The sequence below is a fragment of the Erpetoichthys calabaricus genome, chromosome 9 (assembly GCF_900747795.2).
Source record: "Erpetoichthys calabaricus chromosome 9, fErpCal1.3, whole genome shotgun sequence".
Classification (NCBI taxonomy): Eukaryota; Metazoa; Chordata; class Cladistia; order Polypteriformes; family Polypteridae; genus Erpetoichthys; species Erpetoichthys calabaricus.
This window is the reverse complement of record NC_041402.2, coordinates 74828772-74851951: the sequence shown is the minus strand read 5'-3', so window position 1 is coordinate 74851951 and position 23180 is coordinate 74828772. Positions and strand designations below refer to the sequence as shown.

General features: G+C 37.3%; 1 protein-coding gene across 3 annotated transcripts in view; it reads right to left on the bottom strand.

Moving 5' to 3' along the window:
* acsf3 (acyl-CoA synthetase family member 3) overlaps nt 1-23180 on the bottom strand; it is a 194929-nt gene that overhangs the window by 92943 nt on the left and 78806 nt on the right. For all 3 annotated transcript variants that reach the window (XM_028809755.2, XM_051931665.1, XM_051931664.1), the window contains one exon: nt 1499-1662. In XM_028809755.2, coding sequence (XP_028665588.1) covers nt 1499-1662 — 164 coding nt within the window. The remainder of the gene's footprint in view (nt 1-1498; nt 1663-23180) is intronic.

Genomic DNA, 23180 nt, shown 5'->3' with positions numbered 1-23180 from the left:
AATTGAGACCTACCTGAAGAGAACGGGACTAACTAGGGAAGCCAACATAAAAGTAGCTCCGTGATCGTCGTTTTGCAGACACTGCTCTTAAACAGCACTTTAGCAGACATGAATGTGTGTCGCAGAGCCAAGGGTTACTGGTCATACAAGTTGCCTCTGACCCAAAGTCAGTGGAGCGAGGCAAAGAGAGGACTGCCTGTATGAGTGGGCAAAGGGACAAAGCAGCTGGAAAATGCATCCAAAGTGCTCACTAAATGCTGTGTCTGCAAATGGCAATCTCTGAGCTGCCTTATTTTTTTATGGTGTCCACCCCCTTCAGATAGTTCAGCATATCTAAGAGATTTAATACTTTTGTGATTGATGGACTCATGCTTTGGGACTTTTTGGGTTCTTAAAAGCATGCATCAACAGAAAAACAGTTGGAAAACACTGTTCTGCCTAAACCTTTGATCCTTGCACGCTAAAAAGATCATTGTAGCTGCTATCATGCTTAAACACAGACACTTGGCATTACTTGGATGGTCATGTTGCATTCTTTGCATAAATTAGCGAAGATACTGCAAACTTGAACATGGATAGGGGTAATCATTACTCTTCTATTTCATATAATTTTGTCATTATATTAGGGCAGTCGGTACAGCAAGCTGGGTGGAAGACTAGCGAGTTAAATGCAGAGGTACTAGAGACTTATTTTAGTTTAAGTGCCCTTGAAAGATAACCTATTTAGCATTTAAGTGATATTACTTTGATTCAATATTCTTACAGAAACATGAAATGAAGAAGAAGAAGAAAAAAAAGCTAATGTTTACCTTCCCAACTTTTCTCTAGCATTGCACCAGGACTACCATAAACTCCCCCTCCCCACCCCCTTTCCTCCCACTCCCCTGCACCTATGTCAGTATGTATAAACCAAGTAAACAAACACCAGTGCTACATATTGACATGTGGCATATTATTTTAAACCACATAATATGTAATGCTAAACCTTTAAATGAAAAATTTATTTTAGTAGGTAGCTGAATATAAATATGGTATTGGGTGTGTATGTAATTCTTTAGGTACACACTTAATTTATTTGTATTATTGTGTAATAATGTTAAAAATATACATGAAAATGGCACCCTGACCAAAGCACTGCCTGAGGCATTTGCCTCGTTGCCGGCCCTGGATACAACAATATTTGTTAACGCATTAAACAGGCCACATTAATCGCAAAAATTAACATGTTAACTTTCCCAGTCCAGAGATATATATCATACAGTCTATCTACAATAATACTGTTTACATCACTGAAAGGATTTAGAAACTTAAAGCTAGAAATTGACCAAGGATTCTTTAGATTAGTTCTATACTCCATTGCTTGATAACTCATTAAGTTTTACAGTACCGTAAAGTAATATAGCTTGCCAATAGACATTTCAGGATAAACACATTTCTTAACTAAATGGATGAACAATCCAGGAAAAGGTAAGAACTGAAATTTTCTATAAAATAGTACCTGATTTTCTCTTTGCAGACTGCTCGCACAAAGTCCTGTACATGAGGCTGTTTAAAGTGGCAATCATAATATTCAGTTAGCTTTGCATAGATTGTGGGCACAGCCATAAACACATTGACCCTAGGTACTTCTGAGCAGCCATAGCTTATGAGGTGTTCCCACACCTAGGAAAAGGATACAGAAAACAGTGTTTGAAAACAAATCAACTTAGCAAAGTTTCCTTAAAATTACACTATTTGCAACAATATAGTCTCAATATTGTGACTGAAATTTATATGTTTGGTAGTATGTTGTTTCGTATGTAGAGTGGTCCTAGACTATAAAACACAAGATTACTAATTCATTCTCCGACATAGGAAACCAGAGAAGGCAATTTTATTGGTTAGTTATCAAATGTAAGAACTTCACGATTTAAAAAAAATCTGGAAAAAAAATCTATATTAATATGAACAATTTGGTTTTCCCGCTGCTCAGTTCTTGAGGTTTCTTTCATTCTAAAGAAGTTAAAGCAATATTAGCAAATATTGTGCAACAGCAGAAATGTTGTCAGATCTATAAAAAGAAAAATCCAGATTTCAAGTTGCCTGCCTACAATATTTTACAAGTAAACAACAATATTACCAGGAAAACATATGCTTCCTTTCAATAACACAAAACATGAGTAAGAAATACTTAAATTTAGGCATAAAACTAAGTAAAGTGCCAGATTCACTTAATAATGCACTCCACAACTGAGTATAGAGTTAGACTTTATTGTTTCAGCAAAACTTTTTATTTATTTGGTACTATATCAGTTATGAACAGCACATTCTTAACAAGTCAATAACAAATGACAGTGTATAATGGAAAGAATTTGTTGCAAGTCCCACTAGTACAGAAACACACAGAGACAACAGAATACAAGGTAGAAGAACTCCGCAAATTACTGGAATTACAATTAAATATATATATGCAACTATTATTATCATCATAATTATTCTAACTATTAAAAATATATAAATAAATAAATGTTGCATATAAACACAAACACACAACGATAACCCAAATTGCTACAACAAAAAGACTGATGCTTGCTTGTGCATGTGCTTACATAATGGAATTCTGGTTACATGTCAAGCAGATTGTTACATGCGTGTTAACAGTTTAATGTCCTGGGCTTAGAAACATTTTTTTTCCAGAGTCAGGTGGAATGTCATTGAATGCTACAATATTGATTGGTGGATGGTAGCAGGGAAAAATTTTGTTACTAGTGTGCGTGGGATCTGTCACAACAGAAAAACTAACTTCCTTTATGTGTCTCTTGTCACAAATATCCACTATGGATGGGAGTGAGGCTAAAGTGATGAACTTGGCCATTTTAACCATCCTTTACACCATCTAGCTGTCTGCCATAGTGCAGTTGCCATTCCAGTCTGTTTTCCAACAGGGCAATATGCTCTTTGCTATCCATCTATATAAGTCAGTGAGCATCTGGTGAAATGGACAGATCTAGTCTACACAATCAGTTAACAAAATCCAATAGTAAAAGTCAACTTGGCTTCAAAAATATTAACTCTTAAATGCAACTAAATTTATGCTGATACTGGCACTCGCATTTAATTACATCGTAATTTAATCTCCTGATGACATTTTATGGTTATTTTAAGAAAATAAACTAGCATTGTAACTTCCGCGTATTTCAGCAACAACCACGATGAATTCACAATATGTCCTCTGTTCTGGCAAAAGCATACAAAATATATTTAACCTTTGGAAAGACTCTTCTTATTGTGGTACCACTATGGATAAGTGGCTGCTGCTACTTCAATCAGAAAGAATTATTTTTCATTCTGAGATTATGGCCTTATTGTGGTTTGGTATAGTCCCAAAATCTTAAGACATAACATTGTAGGACTTTCTAGACTAACAGATATTAACAACGTTTTTTCTGATAATTTCAGGAATTTTCTTTTTGTCATGGCATGAAGTGCTTGTTGAAACTTGTGCTGGCAACTTCACTTTAATTGAAAGGGTCAAAAAAAGCAAGGTTTTGTGTTAAGCAGGGCTGGCTGTAATCAAGCTTAGGTATATTCTATCAGATGACTGTAATTTTTTCTTTAATTGGGCATATTTAATTAGGGGGCAGTTACTTTTCCACACAGTACCAGTTAGCATTGAATAACTATATGTTATTCTTTGTGTTCAATCAGGCTCCGTTTACTTAATATTACATTTTGAAGAGACATTAAGTGTCAAAAATTTACAATAAATGAGGCAATCAAGATGGGTGGAAATATTTTTCAAGACCCTGTGAGGCAAAATGTGAATTTGTGGCATAAAAAATGAACTTGCAGCCTAAACTATAAATACACACATTTATCAGAATATTTAGGAGAAATGAGAAATTAAGAACATGTGCAAATTTATACTATAACTATAAACATTACAAATATGAAAAAAGTCAGACAAATATGACTTCTATTAAATAATATTATTTAATTTTTCTAAAATCACTTATTCCAAATAAGGGCCACAGGAGGTATTCAGCTATCCCCAACACCACTGGTTGCAAGAATGGCATCAACATTGGATACAGCACAATCACTAAAACAGCTACACTCATACTAGATTGTGTTAGGGTCTAGAATTAAATAAACCAATGGTTATTCGGTCAGATGTTGGGTTGAGCTCAACCTACCACTTAACCCTAACTTACTAACTTAATTTTAAACTTTTAATACTAATCATTTATTACACTCCTCTGTTTTCACTTCTTGACTCAAGTGTTTCAGTCATTAAGGTGATATCTCAATATACCGAAAGAAAAACATAAAAAGTTTCTAAACTTTTTGTGCAGAATTAAACTGAAATGTAGATATTAAAAATATCCTTCCTACTAGACTAACATGGTTGTTCTATCTTTAAGTGTCCAAGCATCAAGGTTTTGTGCTCAATTTCTTTATAGTCCAGTTTTCCCTTTTCTTTTTTTTACATTTTCTTCAAAATAATCAAAAATATAATCAAAATATGTTTAAGAGGCTGTTTGAAGAAAAAAAATGTCATATATAAAATAAAGTAAAAAGTTAAAAATGATATTTTAAGGTGTGTTGTATTAGAATATAAAGCAAATTAGTTGTTTTTTAATGTTGAATACAGTTTTTTGATAGACTGATAGTCAATCTGCTCATCCATGCATTTCCCTATCCTATTTTAAAAGATTTCAATGTTAAATTAGTTTCTCTGAGGAGTGTACCCTTAAAACTTCAAATATTCATTTTTAAAATACAGAAAAAAAACATACATAAAACAAAAATATTGCACAATAAAATATTCACCACCACAAAATATTCAGATTTTCTACATTTATGCTATAAACTTTTTTCTCCCAAAACAACACACATTTACAAAATTTCCAGTGAAAAAATGAATTAAATGTTACTATGAAAAAAGGACACAGTTTTAGTCTGTCAAAAGGTATAAGAAGTTAGAAAGAGAAACATAAAAAAAATTATATAAAAGCCAACACTCAGGTCAGTCTCAAGTCAGTTCATCTTTCCATTCATCTTTGATTTTTCTTTTTTTCTGACAAATGTATTTTCTAAGTGTTCTTGACATTCCATAAGCCCACCCCCAACAGTACAGCTCAATGCACAGGGCTCAGACACAGCAGGAGAGAAGCGTGAATTAATTGAAGGTGAACGACAGATTCTCCTTCCTTCTTTCCCCCTGGGAAACACAAATTTCTCTTTTATCCTCCCTCCCTCTTATTCATTTTTGCTTCACTGCCTTCAACACTCTTTCTTATTTCTCTCTCACTGTAACACCCTGTTCATTCCAGTTGTGATAATATTTTTCATTTCTGCACTGTTAACATGTACCACCTTTTCACAAAGTATTACAGGATTTTGCATCCAAACCTAAAAAATGGATTGTTGAGGGAGTAGATGAATATTTAAAATATATTCTTATAAAGTAATATGTTTTAGAAGTTCAGATGCCAAATTTCTCACATAGCTTTCTAAATATCATACAATAAAATAATAGAATTTAAAAAATAAGTTAAATATATTCATAATTCATGACAAATGTTCTCCCCGATATATTTGTTTGCTTTTTTTTTTTTTTTTTTTTTTTGTTTATTGCTTTGGTTTGTTGGACAGCCAAATATCTCCTGCACAATACAGGGAATATATTAGGAATGCTAGCAAAGTGAAACACCCATTTATTGAAATGGGCACAATAGTAAGTCCGTCTGTTTCGATCATGTTGTACATTTAGGAACCTCTGTTCTCTACACATATGCTATCCCTTATGTCCCTCTTTCTTTGTGTATCTTGTTGCCTTTGCTCATCAGACATTCTAGCCATTACGTCCCTCTTTCTGTGTGCTTCTTGTTGCTTTTGTTCATTGGACGTTACAGCCCTCTTGCGTACACCGGATGACATTACACCTGAGCAAGAATGCCAAAAGTATTGCTGTTTTATATAAGTTGATGTTACCACTTAAATATATCATGATGGCAGAGTTAAAGTATGTAAGTGATATTCATTGAAAGAAGCATCTGTTGATGAACAGGAATACAGGTATTTTGAGGACTTGTTGCATAAACTGAAAAATGTAACATTTTACTTAGGAAATGAAAGTGCCTGCGTTGTGTAGTTTACAAGTGTATACAGTATGATATCAGGTATGTTGTACTTTACTTTTTTAGTTACAGCTACTGACTCTTTTATATTTATGATCAGCCTACAACTTGGATGCAAATAAATGAGAAAGTCATACAAAAATATATCACCAACAAGATAATACCAACCTTTAAATTTTTCAAATAAACTTTTGTGACCATATCATCTCTAATCACATAGGCCAAAGACCAGCAAAGAAAGTCGTTAAATTCTTATTTTATCTAAATATACTAACAACCAGAACACAACGCATATTCTGAGAAGATTTCTCAAAATTAAGTGAAGTAAATAACACCTTAATTTTATATTAATACTTTTAATATACAAATGTCCATGGTAAAATATCAACAAAACAATGAAACTACTCTCTACACAACAGTAACAAAGTGTAGGGCAACTTCGTTCACTTGGAACATGCAGTAATAACTTCTGAATTAAGCAGTGGAAAAGCAATATCTTGGCGAGAACATGAAGGTCCAAGCATCTTCTCTTGTTTTACTACACTTACACTCCACCTGCCTTTAAAAAAGTGCAGTGGTTAGTACTGGTATCTCACATCTCCTGACAAAAGCAGGAATTAATCACAGAAAAAATTACACCATGACACTTGCTTACAGAGTTAAATTGTTTTCACTGTAAATCTTGTCTTTATTCTCTTTAATACTTCAATATATACAGGTTATATATTAAATCACAGATACTTTAAAAATTAATGATTGTAACGTATATACTTTAATTGACATATTTTTGCCTTTTATACTTGTTCTATGATAATATTTTAAAAGAAACATTGCATTTCAAACAATTAAGAACAGAAAGAACAGATCAGCCAATCTACCATAACTCTTTCACTGTCTTGGATTTTGAGACCAGTTTAGACAGTCAGTTTCTTTTTCAAAACATGTCCAGTACATGCAAACTTTTGTTGCATTACTTAGCTGACAAAGCTGATGCATCTGCCATTTTAAAATGTCATAAAATATAAAAAAAACAAACAAAAAACTCAACATAAACTAAACAAATGCAAACACTCACAAAAAAAACAACACTTTGAAAGCTCATCTTTATTTACCCTCTGTGCTTTGATGCATCTATCAAACCACTCATGCGGTTCCCAGAGGAGCCACTTACAGCAGACGGAAAAGGTAATTCATGCCCTTCAAAGTGGCAGCTTCATCTATCGAGACCTTGAAACAAGACCTGCATGTCTCTGTTGCATCACAACAGGTTTAAGATTTTAGCTCTTCAGGGATTCACTTTTTTTGGTTTGTTACTTATAAGTACAGTAAAAAGTTGAGTTAGAAATATACTCATAACATGTGATGATCTCCTGCAAGTGTGCCATATATACAGAGAATAAAAGAATAAGGTTTAGAGGGCATTTTACAGGTTACTAGAAAGTTAAAGTACAACTGATTGCTATAGAACAACTTTTAATACTTAGTTAAACATTAAAGTAATAGATATGAAATGAAGCTAATAATGTTTTTTCTAGAATTTAAACAGCGTTTTATTTTAATACATTATTTCATGTTATAAGGAGAAATAACAGTGCAAAGATCTGTACTGCTGTCTTACTGATCCATATTTTTGAAGTCAAATTCCAGCCTAACCACTGTATATGTGGAATGTTGTAAATTATCCCAGTGTCATATGCTTTTTGCCAGATACTGTGATCTCCTCCATCTTTAAAGATGTGATTAGGTTAATTACTGACTCTTAAAGGACACTGTGTATGATAATGTGACTAGCATTAGACTATGTATCAAGCTGTCAGAACAAAAGCTGAAACTAAAAGCTGTACTAAAATGTTTTCCAGTCTGGGAAAACTATTAGGAAATATGGTTTTTCAGTGACATTCAAAAAAGAAAAGTTCTCAAATACACTAATAAAAGTGACAATTGTAAGGTTAGTAAAAAAATAATAAAAAGCAAGAGAACAATTAATATAAATGTATGCAAACCAAAACTGTAAAAATTAAGTGATATTTCTACACAAAACAAATGTAAAGGGGAACAGTCACATCTTTTTTTATTAATTTTATTAAAAGCAAGCAACATTCCATACTATCAAATCAAACTTAACAAGACTAAATGCAATTCAACCCCCACCCAAGAGAAAGAGAGGAAGGCCAACAGCCAGAGAAAAACTTTAAGAGTAGAAAAGAGGGAAGAGAATCCTTTTCCCCAATATAAATGTTTATTATAAAACGTTATTGATTAGATCCTGCAAGGTTTTAAAAAAAGTTCTGAAGAGAACCTCTAACTGAGAATTAGATTTTTTCCAACTTCAAACAGTATATAACATCGGTTGCCCACTGACTTAAAAGAGGTGGGCTAGGATTCTTCCATTTGAACAAGTCTATATGCTAGTAGTGAAGTAATGGCAATTACAGTTTGTTTTTCCTTCTCCACTTTAAGCTTATCTTGGAGAACTCCAAACACAGCTGTTAATGGATTAGGAGGGATTGTGACACCAAAGCTCCCTGATAGGCAATTAAAGATTTTTGTCCAAAATGATCTTAATTTGGTGCATGCCCAAAACATGTGGCCCAATGAGGCTGGAGCTCGATTGTAACATTTGCAGTTTGGATCTTGCCTTGAAAACACTTTGGACAATTTTAATTTAGACTGATGTGCACAATGAAAGATTTTAAGTGGAATAATTGTATGCTTTGTGCATATGTAGCTAGAGTGAATTCTGTGTGTGGTTGCCTTCTGTGAAATGTTATGTAAAAGATCATTTTTCCACTGTACTCTGGGATCTTTGAAAGGAAGGGACTGTGAAATGTTTTTATTATAGAAATGATGTCTGAGTCTTCAAGACTGGTCAGGTCAGGAAGGTCAAAAAATTAGGCAGATTTTGCATAACAAAGTTTCTAATTTGGAGGTAGTGGAAAAATTGTATTGATGAGAAGCAAAATTTGGACTAATTGCTCGTAGGATGCAAAGTCATTATCTATATACAAATCTCTAAATGATTTAATCCTGTACGTTTTCCAAACATTAAAAAAACGCTTAAGTTTGAGAGGGTGGAAAAAGGTAGTTATTGTGTAGAGGTGCCACAGATAAAAGCTTCTCTATCTTGAAGTGCTTCATACATTGGCTTCATATTCTGAGTGAATGAAGGACAATTGAGTTGTTAGGATATTAACAACAACTTGTATTTACTGGGGTTCAGAGCAAGGAGTATAAAGGACTGCAGGATTTTATTTCTATTACGAACCAAGCGTGTATGTTCAACTATTTGTGTCAATGTCCAGGTTTTCATAGTTTGTATATTTCCCGCCCAGTAATAAAATTAAATGTTGGGTAGCGCCATGCCACCTTCTGCTTTAGGTCATTGTAGGGACACCCTTTGGCTGTGTGGATGTTTTGAATTCCAAAAAAATGAGGTTATGGTTGAATCTAACTGCTTAAAAATGATTTGTTAATGTACACTGTCACATCTTTTAATACAGAAAAACACTCTCTTATATGAGCTCTCTGAAAAAAAAAAACAACATTAAGCAATGATGCCATTTACATATAAATCACAGTGAACTAGTGATGTCACTCATCTGCAGGATTGAGTTGGTGGAAGAAATGAAAACTCCCAAGAATCAAAGAAGCAATATGATCCATGCACTGCATGGCCAGCCTGTCCCAAAAAAATAAAAAAAACATACAGTAATTGTTCTCCTTTAAATTACAATCAGATTTGATAACTATGGTTCAGAGTCCTTAAGTGAAAGTAAGTAAGTTTTGTTACACTTGCACTGTGGCCTGGTAACTTCAATACAACCCGACATGGACACAACACATCTCATGTATTATCAGGATTGGTCATTAATGTATTTACTTTCTTAGATGTCTAAATGTCTATGTCTTAAATGTCCATCTATGCACAGTAGAGACTATCCTCATCACAGCCGAATAAGGTTCAAGAATATTATTGATGCATATATCCTGAACATAAGGCAACTGTGTAAAAAGCATTATTAAAGACATCAACTATCCTTGAAAGTGCATTATATACTGTATATTGTCACAAAATTAGCCAAGAGACATTGGAAAGGTTTGGGGCAGCCACCCGTATAATATTTCTTGGCTGCAAAATCTGTCAAAAGACAAAGACATGTTCATACAACTGAGTCCAAAACAGAACTGAGTATCTTCTTTAAGATGGTGGTTTTTAAACCCTCATGGGGGAAGTGATGTCATCAGGACCGGAACCAGAAGTGACTTCATTGGCTACCTCAAAACAGGGTGGGATTTCCCGAGAATGTTCTGTAAGGAATTAAGGGAGAGAATTAGCGCACTTCGCCATCCCCTGGGATGGCATGGAACTGCATTTATTCAGGCCCTTTGGTTGTCCCCTAAACACGTGTGTGTGACAGGACCGCCCCCCTCTGCCCAGACCCACAGGGTTTGGCGCCCTGCACCAAGAGGTCGTGAACGCGAGAAAGAGCATTGGCGTTGGTGTGGAGAGAGCCCTTCCGATGAATGAGCGAGAACTTATAAGGCTGCAGGTCAAGGAATCACCTAGTGACCCGAGGGTTGGACTCCTTGTGTAGAGCCATCCACTGTAGAGGGGTATGGTCCGTAACAAGTGTAAACTCCCAGTAGTACCTCAACTGTGTAATTGCCCACTTGATGGCCACAGCTTCTCTTTCCACCGCCGCATACCTACTTTCCCGAGCCAGCAGTTTCTGGCTCAGGAACATGACGGGGTGTTCAGCACCATCAACACTTTGGCTCAGCACTGCTCCCAGGCCTGTGTCCGAAGCGTCCGTCTGGAAAGTGAAAGGAAGGGCAAAGTTAGGTGCTTTCAAAACAGGTGCTGATGTCACAGCCCGTTTTAAGTCACTAAATGCAGCTTCCGTCGCATCAGTCCATACCACAGTGTTGGGGGTCCTCTTTGTCAGATTACTCAAAGGCGCCGCTCTCTCCGAAAAGCAAGGCACAAACCGGCGGTAGTACCCGGCTAAGCTGAGAAATGCTTGGACCTGCCATTTGGTTTGTGGATGGGGCCATTTCAAAATGGCATCTATTTTGGACTACTGTGGCTTCACAGTACCACGACCCACCATGTAGCCTAAATATTTGGCTTCCTTCAACCCAAAAAAACATTTTTTTGGATTGATCCGAAGACCGGCCTCACCCAGCGTCCATAATACCGCTTGGACGTGCTGTAGGTGCTCCTTCCACGTGCTGGAATAAATGACGACGTCAACTAGGTAGGCAGCACTATACGAGTTATGGGGCCGTAGCACTTTGTCCACCAGACGCTGAAAAGTCACAGGGGCCCTGTGTAACCTGAATGGAAGGACATGATACTGCCAGTGTCCACTAGGGGTGGTAAATGCAGTCGACCTTTGCAGAGTCCATTAATGGAACCTGCTAGTACCCCTTGGTCATGTCAAGTGTGGTCAAGTATGCCGCCTGTCCCAGCCTCTCAATGAGGTCTTCCACTCGAGGCTTAGGATAAGCATCAAATTGGGAAACCTGATTAAGTCGACGGAAGTCGTTGCAAAACCTTCAACTCCCGTCGGGCTTAAAAACCAAGACTATTGGACTGGACCAGGGACCATAACTCTCCTCTATGACTCCTAAGTCCAGCATGCGCTTGATTTCAAGTTCCACTTCAGTCTTCTTTGCCTCGGGAAGACGACAGGGGCGCTCTCAGACTATAACCCCGGGTTCGGTCACAGTGCCGTGGGCAATCAGAGAGGTCCTTCCGGGGTTTTCATTGACCACCTCCGGGAAAGACGAGATAGCTGCTTCGAGCTCTCGTCTCTGTCGGGAGTTTAAGTTAGAGCTAAAGTTAAGGGTGTTGGTCTGAGCAAAGAATGAGCGGGGCTGGCCGGAGGAGGGATCGGGATCCCTTTCCTTCCACAGTTTCAGCATATTCACATGATATACCCAATTGCTTGGCCGACGATTGGGCTGTTTCACCAAATAGTCTACGAGCCCTTTCCTCTCCTTAACCTCGTATGGTCCCTGCCAATGGGCAAGTAGCTTAGAGGGGGAGGTGGAAACCAACACCATGACCCGATCACCCAGTTGGAACTCCCGGAGCGTCATGCCACGTTCATAATAGCGGGCCTGTGCTGCTTGCGCCTCCTCCATGTGACTTTTTAGGATATGTCGAATTTTTCCGAATCTATTGCATAACTGCGTGATATACTCCAAAATATTAGTTGAGGGAAGAGGCTCTCCTTCCCAGCCTTCTCTCAAAATGTCTAATATGTCCCGGGGATGTCGTCTGTACAATAATTCAAACAGTGAGAACCCCATCGAGGCTTGAGGGACTTCCCGGTAGGCAAAGAGCACGAGGGAGGGGAGCTGATCCCAGTTCCTCCCATCCTCGCTGACCACCTTGCGCAGCATCTGTTTGAGAGTCTGATTAAATCTCTCAACTAGACTGTCGGTTTGAGGATGATACACCGTGGTCTTTAAGTGCTTTATTTTAAGTAACTTGGCCGTCTCCTTGAACGTCTCCGAGGTAAATGGCATCCCTTGGTCCATAAGGACTTCCTTAGGGATGCCCCCTCGCAAAAAGACCCCAACCAGTTCCCGTGCGATAGTTTTGGAATTAGCTGAGCGCAACGGAACAGCTTCTGGATATCGGGTTGCATAATCCACGAGGACTAATATATATTTATGTCCTTGGGCTGAGGGCTCCAAGGGTCCTACGATATCGACCCCTATTCTCTCAAATGGGATATCAATTAGGGGAAGGGGAACGAAAGGAGCACGGTCTCTCCTAGGAATTTGCCACAGCTGACACTCTGGGCAACAGAAACAAAAGCGGCAAACCTCCTCGTTAATTTCCGGCCAGTAAAATCGGAGCTTAATTCACTCCAATGTTTTTTTCAGTGCCCAGGTGGCCTACTAGGAGGTGGGCGTATGTTAACTTGCAAACTTGCCGCCAGAAGGTTCATGGAATCAACAACAACTTCCGTGCCTCCCCCTCATGTTCACTAACCCGATATAATAAATCATTTTCAATGACAAAGTGGGGACCCTGTGGCATGGGTTGATTGGCCGTTGACTATTACCACTGCATTCTATGCAAACTTCAGGGAGTCATCATTCCATTGCTCCCTTTTAAATGAGGCCGGCGCTTGTCTAAATTGAAAACCTAAGATCAGAGAACTGGTCTAGTCTGACCTCAAGGGGCAGGGAATCAGCCCGATCCATCGAGGCGCACTCTGTTGACAAAATATCATGTTTGTATAAGGCAGAAAGAAGATATTTACCCAAATAAATAGGAAAAAAATTACTTCATAAGTAATTTATGAATTGGTGAGAAGAAACCTGTTGCAATCTCATGTCATTAGAAAAATCAGGCAATACAGATGTAATGTACTAGCATATAAAAATCTGTCAGAAAACAAGAAAATGGATGAGAAAAGATGCAAGTGTATTGAGGATAAAATCAGTGTTGTTATTATACAAGTGTGGACCTAGAATAAATTAGCTTGATTTGTAGAACAATAAGTTTATGTAAAGATGGTAAAGACAGGAGCTTAGACAGTTATAAAAGAGTTGGTAGGACAAACAAGAAAAGCATATATGATAGGCATGACAATAACACTGTCCTACGTCAATAACAATCACACTATAAAAGATATCAAAAGTGATGTAAAAATTTCACACACAGACAAAATATTACTTAAGTGATGTTAAAAAATTTAGAGAGAAAACATGCTATGAAATTGGTACAGTGAATTATGGCTTCAGTAAGATCTGTGGATGTATTGTAGAAACAATTGTAAAAAGGATTTTCTGCAAAAAAGCAACTGCTTTTGAAAATGCTTTCCACAGACAAAAGAATATGCTGTAGTGAAAAAAGACCCAATACAATCGTACACTATAGAATACTTAGAGTACAAAAGAAAACAACATTTAGGCCAGAAGCAGGGAAATTAGAACCTTTACTTAAAAAAAATCTGTGTTACCTTCAACTTAAGTGCTGGCAGAATGGACAACATTTGAAATTACAAAATAAATTCAGCTAATAAAATGTTCTGACATTGATTTATTTTATCTGACAATAAAGCCACCTCTTGTTTTCTCATTTGACCGTTTATGTCACTGCAACTGTTTATATTCCTAAATTTTAATTATTTAAAGTCTAACAGAAAATGCACGGTGAAGAAATTACAATTCATTAGCATCTACCTTAAGGAATGCTGCACTCAGAAGATATATTTTTATATGTTACTTACCTCAAGTAGTTTGTAGTGAATGCTAGGAAATTTTTTAAAATAAGCTTTATCCCACCTACTTAAACACTTAAGTTCATTCTGCAGCACCAAAATTGCATCTTGGTCTGTTAAGTATTAAGACAAGTTATTCAAGGCTTACAGCATTTCAACCAAGATATGGGCATCTAAATGTCAACCAAGTGCTAAATAAATTTTGGAAAATGCTATGCCAGAAACTGTTACTGTATTATCGAATGCCCTGTGAAATAAAATTCACACTTTTTTATTGCATGTTTATTTGACATGCCATTTTTGTGTTTATTGTACTTTAAATGTCAGCTTAATGTGTTCTTTTACAGTGGCGTACAAGTGATGTTGCTTACTTATTGTTTATTGCATATTAAAACTTAAAACATGCCACACCACACACGTAATAGCTGGTTTCTTCACGTGTTAACAGTAATAGACAATTGCTGCCTTTGTTAACACACAACTTTCCCCAATCCAAGTGTAACTTATGAAATGTCCTGCATCTTCATTCTCACTGATGAAATCTTGGCCCCTAACAACATGCTATAGTTTAAAAACAGGATTAAAGACATATGCATCAAATTGGGAAAAAAATATTTGTATCATTAAGATCAAAAAGAATATTCCTACGCTCCACATTGCAAAGAATTAAACTGAGGTCCCAGTCAACATGCACAGCTGGCTGACAGAAATTTTACTGAACACAGATGCAGCCAAACAAGTATAGGGCTAATATATTGTAATTGGTAATGCTGTCTAACTAGCTAGCAACAGAAAAGAAGCGAATATTTAGTGCTATAGCACAGGCATGTCAAACTCACAACCATTGGTGGGCTGCTTCGACTGCCATACGTGCATCAGCGGGCCGCACTGTTACATACTGAAAATTTTTAAAAATGTAACACTTAAAGTTTAAAGAAAAGCAATTTATTTCCATACAATCTCCGTACAACAGCGTACAATTAGAGTCTTAGCCTCTTAGCTAGGTCCTTATATTATTATATTATATTCATTATATTATATCCATTGCTTATATAGGAGTCTTACAGTGTGAGATCTATTTCTTTTGTCCCGACACTTGGCATCTCTTGTTAGTAACCAGTTCGTCAATATCAGGCTTGAAATCTTGTGCAGCTGCAACTTTTATGAGGGGTTTTGGCAGCTTTCATTAATGAAAACAATTGCTCATAAAGGTAAGTGCTTCCGAACATAGACAGTACTCTCAATGCCAACTTACGGATCTGCACATACGAAGGTGGCAGGTAAGCATACAAGCCTGGCACACCAATTTTGTTGTATTTTGCCTTCAGAATAGAATCTGACTGCAGTTCAATCAATTCCATTTGGATATTCTCAGGTGCATTCTCAACGTTGTAAGAGTATGGTGACGTAAACAGCGCAAAGTCCTGTTCATGTGAACTGATATTACGAAAACGCTCACTGAATTCATTGCTCAGTAATTCAAGTTGGAAAACAAATCCTCCAAAAATCAAATTTTACTTTACTAAGTTTACTTCAAAGTTTATATTGTAAAATAAGCCGATATGCAAAAAGCCCCCTGACCTACACTAATTTTACAAACTCAAAATCACAAAAATTTGTTAATAAACAACTCACCCACTTCTCGCGTCCATTTCAGATCTTCAGCTGTAGTCTGCACTAACTGTTCGTTACAATGTTAGCACAAAATTACATAAAACTAGAGCAACAAAACGTGAAAATATGCAAGCTATTACTACTCGTGATGGTCAGTTCTGCCCAGTGGCCAGTCTTAGCAGCCCAGCCATTAGTGTAGCCTTCTAGGGAAGGCTCTAGGCTCGTGGTGGCCCTGGGCAGAGAAAGAATCTGTGGCCCCTTTGCCCACCAATGTCAATATAGTATCTTATGCACGGCGGATGGCCACGTCTGTTGTGGACACTGCAAAGCCGCCTTGTGCTCATGACACGCTTCTATATGCGCGTGTCCGTAACTTGAAAACCAAGTGGCGGCCCATGATATTCTCATTACGGCAGAACGTTATAATACTACATATAGCTTACTGCTCCGACTCGAGCGACATTAGTAAATACAGAATACTAATTAACAAGAAACACAATGTTTTTCGGCCACATTGCCGTCAGCTGTGTCGTTATTTTCTCTTTCTGTTTTATATTCAATATATATTGGCGTGGCGGCCCTGTGCAGGTGCACAGTTTGCACATGGCTAAGGCCACCCCTACTGCCAGGCTGCTGCAGCCTAGCACTTCAGTTGTGACTCATTCATTTTGGACAAGGCTCGTGGCTATACTAGCAGATGACGTTTCCAATACAGTAATGCCATGGGAAAAACGCGCTTTTATCAGAAGGCAGAAGTAAGAAAAGTCAATAAGTAACACTGAAGATGTAGAATGATTCAATCACAAACGATAGTAATTATTTTGTACAAGCTTAGTGCTAACTAGGATCTGTCATGCGGGCCGCGGGGGCCGCGTGTTTGACATGCCTGCTATAGCATATATAGTGATTAAGAAGCATGCGCATTCTAGCTTTTTGAAACGATGAAACAGACAGAAAATAGAAGTTGTAAAAAAGCACTATATTTAAAATATATATATAGTATAGAATATATTTTAAGAATTTTTCCCTGTTCTATATTTATTTTCTGTTTTATGGCTGTTTTTGTTAATTTTGAACTATTATTTTTTATGTTTTTTTCTTGTTGAATTTTCTGATAATTTGGTACTGATATACTATCTTTTTAAATGTTGTTTTGCCATTCAGTGTACTTTGTGGGTGGAACCTCAAGAGGTGGGTCCACTCAGGCATTTCTGCTCCTGGGTCATCCTTCTGGTTTTTATATGTTGGCCAGAAAGATAATCCATCAGAGGTGTATTTAATTTGTGGAGTTTCTTGTAAGTATTGTTTTCTTCTGATATTTCTGTTTTTTGTGATTATTTTACTGCTTTTGTTCTTAGAATACTGCTTTGAGACTGTGGATTACACTTGATTACCATGGATTGTCTTTTTAGACACATCTGTTTTTTTGGATTTTTGTTAATTTTTGCTATTTTCTCTGTTTTTGTAAATAACCTGTCAATTTAGGAATATTGTGAGATGTGTTTCTTCAAGTCAGAGTTTCACGGTTTCTTTCTCCCATGTGTGGCATTTTTCTAAACTTTGTAACTTTAGTTGTTTTTTTTTTTTTTACTTTAAAATCTCTCCATTCATACGTCTGTCCAAGCCAAAGTCTGCAGGTAGCAGTTGGGGGACTGGCTGGCTTGGGTGAGCCTCTTCTGGGATGGCCAATGAAGGTCCTAACCTGCTTTATGATCATTTTCGAGGCTTCACTCCCCATTTCACCATGTCTGACAGCACAGATCACAGCTTTAGTTAATTTAACCAACAAAGTATAAAAAAGACTCTTCTTTAGAGATAGAAGAGTAAAGCAATTATGTAAATATATATAAGATTTAATTTATTGAACAATATAATCTGCAGATTATTACTGTAAAGAACTGGTATTTTCAACTGCAACTAAATGGTGTTTGAACTAATTAATTACAGCAGGTGCAGCTGCCGTAACTGATATAAACATAAGATGGGTTTAAAAATGGATAGTGGCATCGGGAGGTCGGAGGCTTCAATGGCTTAAGCCCCTGATCTCTGCCAACCAGCCATTTTCCTTTCAGTCCCAGATATTCAACAACTATTATGGCAAGCCCCAATCTTCTTGCTCATCATGTGCCATTCATATTCCCATTATACAATCAATCAGTTCCTTTCCAAGTTCTTACTGATTTACAGTGCATCCGGAAAGTATTCACAGCGCATCACTTTTTCCACATTTTGTTATGTTACAGACTTATTCCGAAATGGATTAAATTCATTTTTTTCCTCAGAATTCTACACACAACACCCCATAATGACAACGTGAAAAAATGTTTACTTGAGGTTTTTGCAAATTTATTAAAAATAAAAAAAGATCTCTCCAGAGATGTTCAATCAGATTCAAGTCTGGGCTCTGGCTGGGCCACTCAAGGACAGTCACAGAGTTGTCCTGAAGCCACTCCTTTGATATCTTGGCTATGTGCTTAGGGTCGTTGTCCTGCTGAAAGATGAACCATCGCCCCAGTCTGAGGTCAAGAGCGCTCTGGAGCAGGTTTTCATCCAGGATGTCTCTGTACATTGCTGCAGTCATCTTTCCCTTTATCCTGACTAGTCTCCCAGTTCCTGCTGCTGAAAAACATCCACACAGCATGATGCTGCCACCACCATGCTTCACTGTAGGGATGGTGCCAGGTTTCCTCCAAACATGACGCCTGGCATTCACACCAAAGAGTTCAATCTTTGTCTCATCAGACCAGAGAATTTTCTTTCTCATGGTCTGAGAGTCCTTCAGGTGCCTTTTGGCAAACTCCAGGTAGGCTGCCATGTGCCTTTTACTAAGGAGTGGCTTCCGTCTGGCCACTCTACCATACAGGCCTGATTTGTGGATTGCTGCAGAGATGGTTGTCCTTCTGGAAGGTTCTCCTTTCTCCACAGAGGACCTCTGGAGCTCTGACAGAGTGACCATCGGGTTCTTGGTCACCTCCCTGACTAAGGCCCTTCTCCCCCGATTGCTCAGTTTAGATGGCCGGCCAGCTGTAGGAAGAGTCCTGGTGGTTTCGAACTTCTTCCACTTATGGATGATGGAGGCCACTGTGCTCATTGGGACCTTCAAAGCAGCAGAAATTTTTCTGTAACCTTCCCCAGATTTGTGCTTTGAGACAATCCTGTCTCGGAGGTCTACAGACAATTCCTTTGACTTCATGCTTGGTTTGTGCTCTGACATGAACTGTCAACTGTGGGACCTTATATAGACAGGTGTGTGCCTTTCCAAATCATGTCCAACCAACTGAATTTACCACAGGTGGACTCCAATTAAGCTGCAGAAACATCTCAAGGATGATCAGGGGAAACAGGATGCACCTGAGCTCAATTTCGAGCTTCATGGCAAAGGCTGTGAATACTTATGTACATGTGCTTTCTCAATTTTTTTATTTTTAATAAATTTGCAAAAATCTCAAGTAAACTTTTTTCACGTTGTCATTATGGGGTGTTGTGTGTAGAATTCTGAGGAAAAAAATGAATTTAATCCATTTTGGAATAAGGCTGTAACATAACAAAATGTGGAAAAAGGGATGCGCTGTGAATACTTTCTGGATGCACTGTATATAATTTTGATGAATTGCTGTGTTTTAACAAATATTAAAAGCTAGAACGGGAACTTGTTTCAGTTTGTTTTCTCCTTTTATAGGGTAAAATAGATAATGATTTTATGCTAGTATAGGTTGTGTTTTATTAATAGATACTTTTCAGTTTCTAATTAGTGGATACTACTCTACTGAGTATACTTTCAAAAATGTTATGCTTATGTAAGTTGAAAAACAACAAAAACACACATCAATCAATACCATTTTCATATCACTTCAATTGCAATTTGATGTGTATGAAAGCTATTGAGCCACTACAAGCCTGCTTGTGCTGGGTTTTTAACTCTATTGTAAAGTGCTGTTAAAAAGCATATATTTAATTTAGTCTACTAACACATGTAATTGCATTCGATTATTGTTATTACTTTTGAATATGACTCATTATTACAAAGCTATTTAATAATAAAAAATATAATAACTGACTCTTAAATGAAGTAAATAAACAATGTGAAATGCCCAAACTTTCATATCAATTAATTTATTCGGCAAGTACTTCTGAATATTATGCCATGCGTACATTGTTTAACTTGTTGTACTCTGTCATGATCAGGCTTATGAATTATGTTTTTTCTAACAGTTCCTTAGCCTCTAAAAAATTTTTAAGTATGGTTTTCAGGTTTCATTGTTAAAAAGATTCCCATTCTCCAGTGGTGTCATCTTATTTTCCTTAAGGACACTTCTGTGTTGTAGACTAGTTGCTAGGACATGAGACACCATTGCTAGGAAGTGGTTCTCAGAGGTCGCACATCATGTCGCTAAAACAGCAACATTTTAAAAAGCTATTGCGATGTGTACCTAATCACCCAAGATTTGGGTTTGTGAACAAACACCTCTGTGTCAATTATTAGTTTTTGAATTTACTGATTATGATTTCTGTCTTATGTTTTTTTGACTCTGGTTGACATGATTTATTCTATATTTTTTCTTGGATTGTCTACTTTGTAGAATTTATATCCGATGTATTTATTTATTTTTATATCTATTGTGTTAGATTCTATCCTTCATTTTTGGTATTTTATGGTGCAGTTTTGTTTTTGCATAAGCATGACTATATTCTGAGTTTGCTGCTTCATGTTGCTATGGCAATTCTCCCGTGGGCCTCTGGGACAGCATGACTGCCAATGTCATAATGTGCAATGATATTTAGCCCCTTAAGCCCCAAGGGGTTTTTAGCAAAACTGTGCCTAATTTACATACTTAAAAATAGACGGCTATTATTCTGCTCATGTAATAAAGGAGCTGCAAATGACGGATGAGTAGTGAGTATAACACTCCATATTTTTAAAATAAAGTCTTTATATGAATAGTGTGGCAGGTGGCCAGCACTCTTGCCTGGCTGGGACCCCCAGAGTGTGGAAGGACCGGGGGAGAGAGTACAGAGACAGTTTCTCCCCCGGGCCAACAGAGGGCAACCCCCTTGGTTTCCAGCATGGGAGCTCAACCCTGTTGGAACCCGTGGCCATCGCCGGGGGCACATGGACCCTTCCAGGGCCTTATTTGGCCACAGTTCTGCCACACCCAGAAGTGTGGCCAGAAGAAGCTTGTTGTATGTATTGAACATGCTTACTGAAACTTATTTAATACTTAGTAGAAAGGGCTTTGTTGGTAATGACAGCTTCAAGACGCTTCCTGTATGGAGAAACTAGTTGCATGCATTTCTCAAGTGTGATTTTGGCCTGTTCTTCCACACAAATTTTCTTAAAATCTTGAAGGTTCCGGGGGCCTCTTCTATGAACTCTGATCTTCACTGCTTTCCATAGATTTTCAATTGAATTCAAGTCGGGTGATTGACTGGGCCATTCTAGCAGCTTTATTTTCTTTCTCTGAAAACAACTGGGAGTTTCCTTAGCTGTGTGTTTGGGATCATTGTCTTTCTGAAATGTTCACCCTCGTTTTATCTTCAGCATCCTGGTAGATGGCAGCAGATTCTTATCAAGAATGTCCTTGTACATTTCTCCATTTATCCTTCTTTCAATTATATGAAGTCTGCCAGTATTTTAGGGCGTTTTTGGGGTGATGTGCAGTGCCTCCAAACTCCTCCAAATATGGTGTGTGCAATGACATCCAAAGAGTTTAATTTTGGTGTCATCTGACCAGACTATATTCTCCTAGTATTTCACTGGCTTTACCAAATGTTGTGCAGCAAACTTTAACCGAGCTTCAACATGCTTTTTCTTCAGTGGTAGAGTCTTGTGCGGTGAGCGTGCATAGAGGCCGTGGCGGTTAAGTGCATTACTTATTGTTTTCTTTGAAACAACTGTACCTGCTAATTCCAGGTCTTTTTGAAGCTCTCCACAAGTGGTTCTTGGTTCTTAGACAACTCTTCTGATTATTCTTTTGACTCCTCTGTCAGAAATCTTGCGTGGGCACCTGGTCGTGGACGGTTTATGGTAAAATGATGTTCTTTCCACTTCTGGATTGTGGCCCCAACAGTTCTCACTGGGACATTTGGAAGTTTAGAAATACATCTATAACCAATGCCTTCAGTATGTTTTTCAACAATTAGGTTGCGAAGATCTTGAGAGAGCTCTTTGGTTTTATCCATCATAAGATGCTTCTTGTGTGACACCTTGGTAATGAGAAACCTTTTCTTAGGCCATCAATTAGGACTAAATCAACTGATATTAATTTGCACTGAAAGAGGGCAGGATTGCTTTCTAAATACTGACAGATTTTAGCTGGTTTCTCAGCTTTTCATGTCTTTTTGCACCTCCTTTTCTTCATGTGTTCAATACTTTTTCCCTGTGTAATTCCACTTTATTACACATAACTTAATTTATGGACTTATTTGTTTTGATTTCTTTGTATGTGTGGATTACTTGTCTAAATTTAATGTCAATAGCCCCATTAGAAGTATATTTACTGAGAAAAACAGTGACGTGTTCAATACTCATTTTCCCTGCTGCAAGTACATGGGAAAAAAACTCTAATTGTAAGTAATGTCGTCAGGAACTCACCTAACTTGGTCAATGGTCATTGGTTTTGGGACTGTCCCAGAATTTCACCATTCTAGGAAATAAGTCTTTCTCTACCCGTTGGTACTTACTGCAACCATACTTACTCTTGACCAGCCTATAGTAGTATTGTGAATATTGCTGGTCTTTCTTAATATAATGAAGTGAAACACCTTTGTTATATCTTTTTCTACTCATATACTGCCTTATATTATTCAGTTGGAAAAAACCCTGATCAATCCACAGTAACACAGTGTGAAAAGGATGTTCTATTTAAAATCAGAAAAATCAAAATTTCCAATTTTCATTTTTTTTTAAAACCCAAAGCTTCTTAAAAATCAAGAATGTATTATTGATATTATTGCATATCCATCCTATGCTTGTGTTAATCTTTGAAACAGTCGGTATTGCATATTAGTTTACTAGCAAAATACCCACGCTTCGCAGCGGAGAAGTAGTGTGTTAAAGAGGTTATGAAAAAGAAAAGGAAACATTTTAAAAATAACGTAACATGATTGTCAATGTAATTGTGTTGTCATTGTTATGAGTGTTGCTGTCATATATATATATATATATATATATATATATACTAGCAAAATACCCGCGCTT